General features: G+C 35.0%; 2 protein-coding genes across 4 annotated transcripts; one reads left to right on the top strand and one right to left on the bottom strand.

The window, feature by feature from the left end:
* Positions 1009-1902, top strand: LOC109331443 (thaumatin-like protein 1). The gene has a single exon (XM_019565944.1). The coding sequence runs from the start codon at positions 1062-1064 to the stop codon at positions 1788-1790; it is 729 nt and encodes a 242-aa protein (XP_019421489.1). The 5' UTR covers positions 1009-1061; the 3' UTR covers positions 1791-1902.
* On the bottom strand, positions 2924-11609 carry LOC109331442. 3 transcript variants are annotated; one of them, XM_019565942.1, is made up of 11 exons: positions 11553-11609; positions 10498-10701; positions 10292-10393; positions 9240-9371; positions 7934-8029; positions 7514-7609; positions 7037-7171; positions 6647-6710; positions 6337-6525; positions 5175-6253; positions 2924-4982 (listed from the first exon to the last, which is right to left on the bottom strand). In XM_019565942.1, exons 2-11 carry the CDS (start codon positions 10579-10581, stop codon positions 3315-3317), a joined length of 3645 nt encoding a protein of 1214 aa, XP_019421487.1. In that variant the 5' UTR covers positions 10582-10701; positions 11553-11609; the 3' UTR covers positions 2924-3314. The 3 variants fall into 3 exon arrangements, with proteins under 3 accessions (XP_019421487.1, XP_019421486.1, XP_019421488.1); XM_019565941.1 differs by lacking the exon at positions 11553-11609 and having other exon boundaries at positions 10498-10781; XM_019565943.1 differs by lacking the exon at positions 11553-11609 and having other exon boundaries at positions 6376-6525; positions 10498-10781.

The following is a 12272-nucleotide window of genomic DNA, read 5'->3' as shown; positions in this document are numbered from 1 at the left end:
GGATAATGATATATACACATTTATCTATCATATATCTAATCCCATTTTTTCCTCTATTTATATTACTTTTATCATGTATCTAATTCACATCACCTGAGCTTATATACACATTTGTTGTTCCATGAATTGTGTCATTGCATATACTATAAGTTGTAGTTGGTCAAACAAATAATTAATTATTAATTTTTTAACTTCAAAATATTTTTTCAATCAATTATAGACTAATAGTACATACAGTAACACATCTTATGAGACAACATAGGTGCTCATTCATTATATTGAACTAGTTATTTCTTGGTATTTGAGCATATAGGTTTTAATGGATTGGCTTGTCAATTATGATATGTGCCTTGCATATTCCAAATCCATTTTTAGATTCTATATTTTCACAAACAAATATGAATACACATCCCTGTTGGTGAAGTAATATATTAATTACCGGTAATTAATGGGTAGGAGTTTTTACCTATTAAGGGAAAATGAAATGAGTAGCTACCACAAATATATGAGCATAAGTATTATACTATTCTATATATTATACATATTTAGAGATAACATGTGAGGTTTTTTGCTATACATAAAAATTTAAGTAGATAGGATGAAAATATCCAATTCCAATGATGACACTAGATTTTTGACATTATCTTCATTAAGGATGTAAATCTGATGCAGTAGCCGCCCCACCATTCATTATTCAATTTTGAAGTCTAAAGCTAAGCTATCTACCCAATGGACTAAGATATACTATCCCCACCCATATTCCAAAGTCTGTCATAAACCAATCACAATATGCTATATTAGTTAAAAATTTTAAACATTCATAATTTTTGTCTATTTTTGTTTCACTATGATTAGTTTGGGACAGACTTCAAGACATGCTTGAGAATAAGTGATATACATTCATACATGATAGCCACTTTAAAAGTAAGCCACTTGTTTCCTTATTCTCAAATGTGACAGCTGTGCTCACTCAAGACATTACTCTATATAATACCCAACTACAATTCTTCATTCTATTCATACAACAAAACTTTCCCCTCCTAAGATCATTTGAGTCAAATATGAGTTACTTAGCCAAATTCTCACTATGCTCTCTCCTCATGCTTTCTGCTTCTTTTGTAACAATCCATGCAGCCAATTTTGAGATAGTCAATAACTGTCCTTACACAGTTTGGGCAGCTGCCAGCCCCGGAGGCGGCATCCGCCTCGAAAGAGGCCAGACATGGAACCTCTGGGTGAATGCTGGCACTGCCATGGCACGTATATGGGGCCGCACCGGTTGCAACTTCGATGGCAGCGGTCGTGGCCGCTGCCAGACTGGAGACTGCACCGGTGGGCTAAACTGCCAAGGTTGGGGTGTCCCTCCCAACACATTGGCTGAATTTGCATTAAACCAATATGCAAATCAAGATTTCTATGATATCTCCCTTGTGGATGGTTTCAACATCCCAATGGACTTCTACCCTATAAATGGAGGGTGTCACAAACTAAGTTGCACTGCTGATATTAATGGACAGTGCCCTAATGAGTTAAGGGCACCTGGTGGGTGTAATAACCCATGCACAGTGTATAAGACAAATGAGTATTGTTGCACCAATGGACAAGGAAGTTGTGGACCCACTTACTTCTCAAGGTTCTTCAAAGATAGGTGCAGAGATTCTTATAGTTACCCTCAGGATGACCCAACAAGCACTTTCACATGCCCTGCTGGTTCTAACTACAAGGTTGTCTTCTGTCCCTTGGGACAACCTCATATTCAGATGCATGGTAATATCACCAACCAGTATTGAAATCAAAACTACTCTTATAATGTAAGAAGATGAAGTTTTTTGATGAAAACTTCCTTTATAATGTAATCAATAAGCTCAACCTGAGTTGGTTTTCACTTTAGTTTGTGGTGTATGTTTTTCCTTGTGTATGATGTGAAGTTATGGAGAAAATGATTGAAGTTTCTTTAATTCTGATATAAATGAGATCCATAACCTTGTTACAATAAAGATAACATAAAAATAACTTTATATTTTCCTTTGTCTTTTACTGGTAACCTTTTTCCTAAGTTTATATTAGAGGACTAACTCAGCATATTGATATTAACATACCTTAAAATGTAAGCATTAAGTATCACGATCATAAACTAAAAGTATATATACATGTACCCAACAAAAACTAAAAGTATATATTGATATTTAATAAAACATATTCGCATGCAACAAAAAAAATACCATTTTAACTCAGCAAAAGTATTTATATTTCGTTATGAAAAGGTATACGATTGAAACTAAAATGGATCATAACTGTCTTTTCAATTGAAACTAAAATATTAGATCCACAAATTGTGATAAAGATAACAATAAAAAAATGAGAGAAGTTATTTACATTTTAGCAATAGTTTAGTTTTGTAGCCCCCACTATTTTCAAAGTCAATTCGTTGGATATTCATATTAGAAAGGATACATTGTATGTATCCAACAACCCTCCTTGAATTTGGAGTAACTATGTTTGAATACTCAATTATGGATGAAATCAAATGTAGTGATAAGAAACAAAATTATCATCCCAATATTTAGATATTTTGTGATGAAATGAGATGAATGAACTCTAAGTTGATTGCATCCAATTTCATCCTTGACGGAATAACTCAATTGGAATATTCTTTCTTATTGTAAGAAATGAAAATAAAGAATATGAACTATTGAATCTTATTTGAATGATAAAAATTAAAAGATAAATTCACATGATTTTTTTTAAATGATCAAGTAATTTCATTAACTAACTTTTAATCTTAATCATAGTATGACACAAATTTATTGTTCTCACCATTTTTATCTGAGAATTGTTCTCACTTAAGTTATTCTCTCTTCCGATACTACTCCAAACAACCCAAATGGTGGAAGCTATGTTTCATTGCACTCCATCCAATCCATTTCCATCAATCCAAACATAACCTAAAGATCCAGAATCTATTAGATTTAACAATAGACCCAATAGTTTGATGGCCTATCAAATCTCAGACAATTTCACAAGGTTTGTTCACCTGGATGTTTTCAGCAGACAATTCCAAACAACTAGGCTTCTAAGCAAAAGCCTACATGTTCAACACTTTCACAAACGTAACCAGAAAAATAAAAGGATGACTTGGATTTATTTAATTTTCTACAGAAGTACAATTAGCAATTAACAAATACTTAACTAGATGCAATGTTTTGCTGGTTTACCTTCTCTGAAAATTCTTATTGCATTGAGAATAGTGTTTTTTAGGATCAACTCCTGTGCAATAATGCAGGCTTGATTTTTCCATGGAGAATATGAAGAGCTCATTGATGACTGCTGGGTCGTCCTTTTATGGATGACTGCTGGCCAGGCATGGACTTGTCCCCTATATCAGTGTGAAATGAGACATCACTTTGAGTAATGCTGGAAAATCCAAATTCCGGAAACATCGAGATACCATCTCTCTGGTCATGAGGGTCAGTAAATTCCTGAAAACATCTTTGAATTGCTATATCATCATCCACTGGTGTCGCACCAGTAAGAGTTTTAAATGCAAAATCTAGGCATGGGTCTGACCATGAGTCCATAAATGGTAAACAATACTCTCCTACAGAATGACCATGGTTAATAGTTTCAGTTTCAGGTTGCTGTGGTCCTGCAACAGATTCACCCTGAAAAACTGGTTCGTTGTCCTTCAATGGCTCTTCAAGTATTACTGTGTTTATATCAATTCCTGTTACGTTCCCAGCTTCAGCTTTACAATATAGTGATACTCCTCCATCCAACTTCTTAGTTATATTGACACCATCACTATAAGACTCTCCAGTTGCAAACTGGGGATAATTTCCACAGCATGTGCAGCTACTCCTCAACTCAGGCTGGTCCAAGGGTTGTTTTGACAGCTGAGAAACCACGTTAAGCTCTTTCTTGGTCTGGGGTTGTTTGGAATTATCACGAGCTTCTTCATTGATACTCTTCTGCATCGCACTCTCAGGAAGTTCCTTATTTGGTAGGTCATTAATATCAGGAATCATAGCAGTTTTGATCTGGGGTTTATTGGTGTTATCATCAGCTGCTTCATTGATACTCTTCTGCAGCACACTCCCAGGTAATTCCATATTTGGTGAGTCATTGATATCAAGAATCATAACAGGTTTTATCTGGAGTTGGTTGGAGTGATCATGAGCTTCTTCATAGATACTCTTCTGCAGAATTTCCTCATTTGGTGGGTCATTAATATCAGGAATCATGACAGTTGTGATCTTCTGCACCACACTCTCAGGAAATTCCTTATTTGCTGGCTCATTAATATCAGGAATCATAAAAGGCAAAATGTCAGCAGCAGCAGCATCATCTGGCAAAGCACCACTAAGAGCCTCGATTGCAAATTTTAGGCATGAATCTGACCATGAGTCCGCAAATGGTAATTGGAACTGTGGCTCTGATTTGCCATCGTAAATATTTTCAGCTCCAAGCCTCTGCAATTGTTCATTAGGAGCAATATGGGCACATGACTTGTCACTCTTGTTTGATGATTCACCACATACTCTTGTTTCCGACATGTCAGATGCATGAACAATAAGTTTGGATTCTTCCTCAGCATGAAGATGCCCAGACACTCCATTAGTTAAAATGGCAGTTGTAGTCGGTTTATATTTGCATGATTTTCTAGTGGCATATTCAAGAGCTCTTTCTGTAGGCATTACCTCAGGTTCATTGCCAGCAAGTCGCTTTGACAATCGCCTATGTATGTTAATCTCTTTCTTGTTCTTGGATTTCTTTGAACTTACATGTGGGCTTTTGTCATTGCTGCTTCCTGTAACATTCTCAAACATCTTATTTTTGGCTAACATATCAGTTTCAGGAATCTGAGTCGGCCTGTTTCCCACTGAATCCTCAACCGGTAATGCATTCATGAGGTTTTTGTCACCACTTGTTCCTGTAACATTCTCAAACAACTTATTTTTGGGTAACATATCAGATTCAGGAATCTGAGTGGGTCTGTTTCCCACTGAACCCTCAACTGGTAATGCACTCATGAGGTTTATGTCACCGCTGCTTCCTGTAACATTCTCAAACAACTTCTTTTTGGGTAACATAACAGTTTCTGGAATCTGAGAGGGTTCGTTCTCAACTGAATCATATTCAAGAGCTATTTCAGTAGGAAGCACCCCTGAATCAATTTGGCAAAGGCTTGGTTGTTGATGTATACCAGTTTCAGGAATTTGTGTACAACCATTGCTAACTAAATCTTCAACTGGCAATACACTGGTGAGGGTCTTAATTGCAAATTCCACACAAGGGTCATAGCAAGAATAATGGAACGTAAAGGATTGCTGAAGTTCTGATTTGTCATCATCAATTTCTTCATCTTCAAGTTTCCCCAGTTGATCGTTGATTAAGGGTGGAACTTTAGAAGACTTTCCACCATTATTTGATGGCTTTCCATATATTGATGAATGATCTGCAAGTACCATAGCTGGCTGACCCTCACTTTGCTGCAAGTCAGCATTGACCTCACCTTTAGGCCTTTTGCTTTTATATTCAAGAGACTTGTTGTGGGAGAAGCAGTCACTCATCAGTTCAGGTTCAGATCCAGCTAGTCGTTTTGAAGCCCGACGAGGAATTTGGTGCTCTTTCTTGTTGCTGGATTTGTTTGAGTTAGACTGAATTTCTTGCAAACCACTTTTTCTAGTCTGACGTGCATACAATCTGTTCTCTTTTGAAAGACTAGCTTCAGGGTCCAAACCCTGACTTCTAGGAGGATTGTCTGGAGATGGTAACTCGGTTCTGATGGTCTTCACTGCAGCCTTAAGGCTTGGCAAACTGGAATCCCTGGATAGAGAATAATGATTTTGTTCTGATTCACTGTATTTGATTTTATCTGTTTCTAGCTGATATTGTTGCGCTTTGAAAAGTGCATGGCATCCAGAAAGCATGCTGCCTTTATTTAGTACCACCTCTTCTTGCATTTCATGCGAATGATCAAATTTTGGGACACCATTGAGCTGCTGAGATGATTCATTTACCAGATCGGTATTTAAGGCAACTCTACTTTTTCTTAAGTTTCTTTTTGGTGCTTGAAGAGTCAGTTCATTGGTCAAGCTGTTGGCCAACTGGTCAGATTCTACCCCAGCAAGTCTAGGTGAAAAACGCTGACCTACATTGACCTCCTTGGATTTGGATACATTACAGTTACTCCGGGTTTTTTTACTAGCAATCTCTGTCATGTGTACAACATGATTCTTCTCTTGCATATCATCTGCAGGAATTAAGTAAAATCTTCATCAGAGAACACATTTTTGGATTCTTTTATGGTTTCAATTTTTAACAGTGCTGGGCTACCTGGATCAGATGTTTTATTTATTTCAGGAGGGTATGAACCTGAATTTTGCAGTGATTGAGTATTGACAACTGATCCACTTGTAGGAACATGAGCAACCATCATTCCAGAATTCACCTTCACATCTTGGCCATTTTGTGAACTGTTAGCATCTGGCAATTCTAAGATGCTTTCATCAGATATTTCTTTGCCTGCATTAACAAGTTTAAAATAGAAAGAAACATGTTTTAGATGTAAATGGTCCTACTCCTCATCCATGTGATTTGAATTAATTTGTAGTGTTCAATTATATGATCATATGAGAATCCTTACCTACAAAAAGTTGTCCTTTGATTGAAGACTGCTCGAGTTTCTGTTTTTTGCCTGCAGATGATGGCTACATTGAACAGAAACAAGACAAGAATTATAAAATTATTCTCACCCTGATTTCCGACATACAAAAACTAAATTTATTTCTGATTGGGAGCATGTTACACAAAATGCTTGGATATAGACAATCCAAGCCAATAGGAGCTTTTATAAGAGGTCATTATGCAAGTAGGGAAATCGTAATGAAGAAAATATAGTAGCAGCTAATAATAAGTGAGAGGCAAAGTTGTCATGAAAAGGAAGTTTCTTAAAATGTTCGAAATTAGGCAAATTACATAAAAGCTACTATTTAAGACAGTACTCAACTACTCATACTAAGCAAACAAGGCTTACAGTCAATCTGTCTTCATCTTCTATTTGTCTTTTACTTGGTTTAATTTTGCACGTACTTATATCTCCAGACTCAAGGTAGCGCAGCACATCCTTCTTGGAATGGAATCCATACCCACTCACTGGATCTGTATATAACTGTTGGAAGCATAACCCAACCACAATTTATATAAGCAGTGAACATTTGGAGAAACTGTAAATGCAGTACATTAAAGACTAATGCTTTTTCTGGTGATGAGATTACACGATCATGTCATAAACCACATGGGATATGTTTTGCAACCACCTCTCTAGAGGGGAAAAGGCGACTAATAATAATAGTGATAAAAGGTAACACTAGTCTTGTAGAGTGAAAAAAGAGAAAGTAATATTACACAAACATGCATATTTTTTAAAAATATATATAAAAGAGTTCCTTTTTTGGTTGGAGAGGGACACCAAAGCATGAATTTATATCATACAGCGAATGAAGTTCCATACCACATCTTTCTTATTGCCCGTGCTGCCCTTCCTAATTGTGACTTCTGTTATCCACCCAGGTGGTATATCCTTCACTGTGGACTTCTCAACTGCATCCTAAAACACCCAAAACTACAAAATTTACACATTGGGAAACAATTTTAATAACTCATTACTTCCATGTTCTAATAATGCTCAACAAACTAATGTTCATCAATAATCAATTTCAAGAACAATATTTTTGCAGCCCACCTCTCCGAAAGAGGCAAAGACTAATAATAAAAGAATAAGTAACACCAGACTTGAATGAAAATAAGAACATTAATATTACACAATCATGCATACTTTTATTTCAAACATATAAAAAAAGTGTTTCCTCGTTTGGGTGGTGAGGGGCAGCAAAGCATGAATCTCTATCAAACATTGGATGAAATTGCATACCATATCTTTCGCAATGTGATTGCTGCTCTTCCTATTCTTCACTTCTGTTAGACACCGAGGTGCTAAATCTTCCACTGCGGACTTCTCAACAGCATCCTAAAACAACACCCACTTCTGTTAATAATTCATAACTTCCACTTTCTAATAATAGTCAACAAAATAATCAGATATTCATTCAATAATTTTTGCAACCCATCTATCCAAAAGTGGAAAAGATGAATAATAATAATGATGATAAGAAACACTAAACTTGAAGGAATAAATAAGTGAAAATAATATAACACAAACATCCATATTTTATTTCAAATACATAAGCATGCTCCGCGATTGGAAATATCTCTAATTTCTTTTACGAAGTAGTTGTTGGTTCCCTGAAATTTAGTGACAAAATATTTCCTTATTTTTGTCATATTGATGTCATGCATCAATAGAATAATTACTGTAAAAATTGCTTTCGTGAAAATCTAAAATATCTTTTAGAGTTGATTGTGTGCCACTAGGTGGGAGCCTCATGCTGTGCCACCCTTTTTTGAGTCACACATCAGATCCCGAATCATGTCTTCCCTAATTCCTTCAGTCATTTTGGATAGTAATGCGCTGATCCATTCGATCTCAGTATATTCATCTAGACCAGTGGGTACATAAAGTAATGTAAGGATTAAAATCATGTTATTAAAGAATGTCAGGTTCATAGCTCAAAACAACTTCTGTGCGAGTTGTGTTTTTCACTGAGTTTTTTATTAAGATAGAGGACCATCTGGAAAGAATCCAAAACTCCAGCTTGATGGATTCTCAGATAAAATAAAAGGCACTTAAATGTGCCTAATCATGTCTGACAAGTCTCCTTGCAGCAACTCAACTTTAAATTTGGATTTTCAATCAGAATGGCAGTTCATATTACTTAGTATTCAAAAGGTTGTTGGACTAGGTTACGGAAGTGTTTGTACGGGTTGAACATTAGGCTGAACTATAACCATAAGTATCTTCTTTCTAGATCAATTATTTTTCGAGCAAGATCTTTTTGCAACATTCCAATAATGCAAAAGAAAACATGCTATATTACTTTTCTTTGTTATGGTAGTACGTTCAGATTAGAATCATGCCATACGACCCTTTTAATCACAATTCACAAAGATAAGAGAAAACAAAACTCACTTACGTTTCAAAAAAAATTCCAATCACGAAAATTATCAATTATGCATATCCCACAACAGTGTAATGGATGATAATAAGAAAAATAAAAGCCGTCAATTTACTAATAAAGTTCCAAAAAAAATGAAGAAAAAAATAGAGATGAGATACAAACCTTGTTTGGAGAATTCATGGAATTGCATCTCTCTTCCATCTTGGAAGTGCAGCTGCTGCCGTTTATAGTTTCAAGATATCGTAATACCTCTGGTTTGGAGTAAAATTTGTTTCCATTTGGATCAATGTAACACTACAACAAGAAACACGGATTCATTATGTGATACAATGCATTATTAATGGCAGTCAACAAATGCATAATAACACATTCGTCCAAATGTTTTACAAATAATTTTTACCTTATTCTTTTAAAAAGTTGATTGATAGAGAAGAACCAAAACACAAAGCAAAGGATAAACCAAGTTACAGTTATGTAATTAGTATACCAAATAATAAATGCTACAACAACATATCATTATAAAAAAAATATCAAGGAGTGAAGAATCACATGTTCACATCAATTGTAGTGTGCAGCTTTTACCGATGAAAATAACTATCACAGATAGTTTGAATATGGTCTCAACTCTCAAGGTACAAATCCCATCTCAAACTAATTTAGGACAACTGATCACAAGCAAGACGCATGGGAAGAACAAAATTACAGTTGTACCATATGCTAAAACCATGAGTGTAATTAAGAATCAAGTGCATATTTTATGCATAAGTCTGAGTGACCATGTGATGTTCCTACCAAGAACAACCTAAGCACTAAGGCGTGAGCTAAAGGTCCCTAAGGGATGCTATATCATGATTAAGATTTTCAAAGAACCTTTCTGCCATCATCATTCAGATATTCAAAGAACCTTTCTGCTACATACGCTTGTATTCATATCTTTATGTTTGTTTTAAGGCTGGATGCCTGAGAAATGTCCAAGTTATAGAATTATAGTGTCAACTATGCATTGGTTAGGTCCTGACTAACATCGAGCTCGCATTTAAAGAAATAAAAAAACTTAATACATTCACCCCAAAGAATAGAAAGAAAAAATAAGAACTTAGTACAGGAAAAAAAACAGAATAAAAAATACTACACGATAGAAGATGGTCTAGTTAAAGTTGCCAATGTTCTACAAGAGTAAATCCAAACCAATACTTAAGGAGACTATCCATTACCTTATACCTGTATCCCATCCCTTGACCACCTTTTCGAGTTCTGAAATCCACATTCCAGCCATCAGGTAACCATCCAAGTTGTTCATTTGCTTTCACTACCGTCTAAAATTTTCAAAATATCAACCAAGATTTAAGTGATAAGGATTTTAGCTATGCATGGGGAAAACAATATCTCAAAATAAAATAAATTGGAAGGTTGTAAGCACCTGCGTAGAATTGCATTTTGTGTTACTTCTGGTGTGTCTACTGGTTGCTTCAGACTTTTCAAGTTGGGTTTTTCCCATTTTCATAAGTTTGATGATGATACCTACTACCTCAGAGAAAGTTTCAGCCTTGTTTCAATTTTGTGGCAACTATCAAGACCTCAAATTCTCCACCTTGTGCCCCTCATGTATGATACATCGTTCCCTCTGCTAGAAAAAGTTTCATAGTAATGAGTACGAGACATGATAACCAGCATATGAATTAGAAGCTGTGACTTGACCTCCATGATAACCAGGAAAAACTACTTGTTTGTGGTACTACAAAGCAATAGAAAAGGAACGTTGGATAAGACAAAATCCAGCAACATCTGAACAAAGAGGCATATTAAGTAGATTCTACCAAACAAGATTGTGAGGCAAATACCTTAATATGCTTTTTCTTTACTATTAGAAATACCTTAATATGCTTAACATTGCCACCAAAGGTTTTATTCAGAGATTAACTTCGTGTACAAGATAAAGAGCAATTTTCAGAACAGATTTACTCACCAAATTAATTAAAATGTCAGCCCAATGTAGGAGACTCCCACCTAGTGGAGTCTTTGAGGTAGATATACTCAAGCTTACCCTCACGAGTGAGTCTGTTTCCGAGATTTGAACTTATTATCTCTTGGTCACTAAACAACAATCGTACCATTATATTGAGGCTCAGCTCTAGGGTTGATTTACTGAGCATTGTTATATCCTCTTACCCACAAAAAAAATGAATGTCAAAGTTACATGTAAACTAATCATTAATAAATAAAGTATCTTATTGCGACACATCTAGTAGGAGGATATATCATTTTCATACTCACCAAATTCAATACTAATTAAGAATTGAAAAAATAAAATTTGCACAAGCCACATGAATGTCTATAATCTTTTAGGCATGGGAGATCAAGTGAGAAATAAAATGGATAACAAAATCAGAGACAGGAAATACATGAATATAACTAAATTATAATTCATCACATGCTCATTGAAATGAAGATAAGTAGAAATGGTTAGTTACGAACTCTAATTCATGGATCCAGCAGTGGTTACTTAAGTTGAATGATGGATTCTGACCTTCAGAGACTGGATGGGTTACACTCATTCATTCATAATAACGTCAAAATCGTAATAATCAATTCTACGAATAATTTTATAAATATATATTTTAAGGATACACGGCCAACCAAGTTGGGAGGCCACGTGTTGTAAATAATACTAATTTTAGTTTCGATTTCTTTGTACTATCAAAAATATCCTGGACTTAACTTGTCGGATAAAAAATTAATTTGGTAGTTGTCCCGCCAATAGCTGTTGTTAATCAAACTATTAAGACATCATTGGATCCTCAGTCATAAATCATATACAAACAAATTTTTGATATAAGAAAATCAAATATTCGATTTCTGATAATGATATTTGTTGAAATGATCATCCACAAGGCCCGAAAAGGGTTTAAATCTTTAACTACAAAATGAGGGATAGTATTGCTTATACGAAAAAATTATAAGAAATTATAAATTTAGCATAAATTTAACTATGAATGTTATTACTCATAAGAACTGAGTAAAGAAATAACCAAATTGGAAAAGAGAGCAAGAAATAATTTTTTGAATTCAAAACTTTCAAGTATTTTCAATATGAATGTTTGTGGGCTTTTACTACTCGGCCCAATTATACACACTATAGTCATTTCTCAAACCCAATATCAAGCATTCAAAACATTTAAAATACGTTGACTTCAT

The sequence above is a fragment of the Lupinus angustifolius genome, chromosome LG17, assembly GCF_001865875.1.
Source record: "Lupinus angustifolius cultivar Tanjil chromosome LG17, LupAngTanjil_v1.0, whole genome shotgun sequence".
NCBI classification, from domain to species: Eukaryota; Viridiplantae; Streptophyta; class Magnoliopsida; order Fabales; family Fabaceae; genus Lupinus; species Lupinus angustifolius.
This window is presented reverse-complemented; position numbering and strand designations above follow the sequence as displayed.

Excerpts from the sequence above, each read along its gene's own strand:
- LOC109331443 (XM_019565944.1), top strand. The coding sequence starts at position 1,062 with ATGAGTTACTTAGCCAAATTCTCACTATGCTCTCTCCTCATGCTTTCT.
- LOC109331442 (XM_019565942.1), bottom strand. The coding sequence starts at position 10,581 with ATGAAAATGGGAAAAACCCAACTTGAAAAGTCTGAAGCAACCAGTAGA. Across the intron at positions 8,030-9,239 it reads CCATGAATTCTCCAAACAAG|GATGCTGTTGAGAAGTCCGC; the intron begins GTTTGTATCTCA and ends GTGTTGTTTTAG. Across the intron at positions 7,610-7,933 it reads ATCACATTGCGAAAGATATG|GATGCAGTTGAGAAGTCCAC; the intron begins GTATGCAATTTC and ends TGGGTGTTTTAG.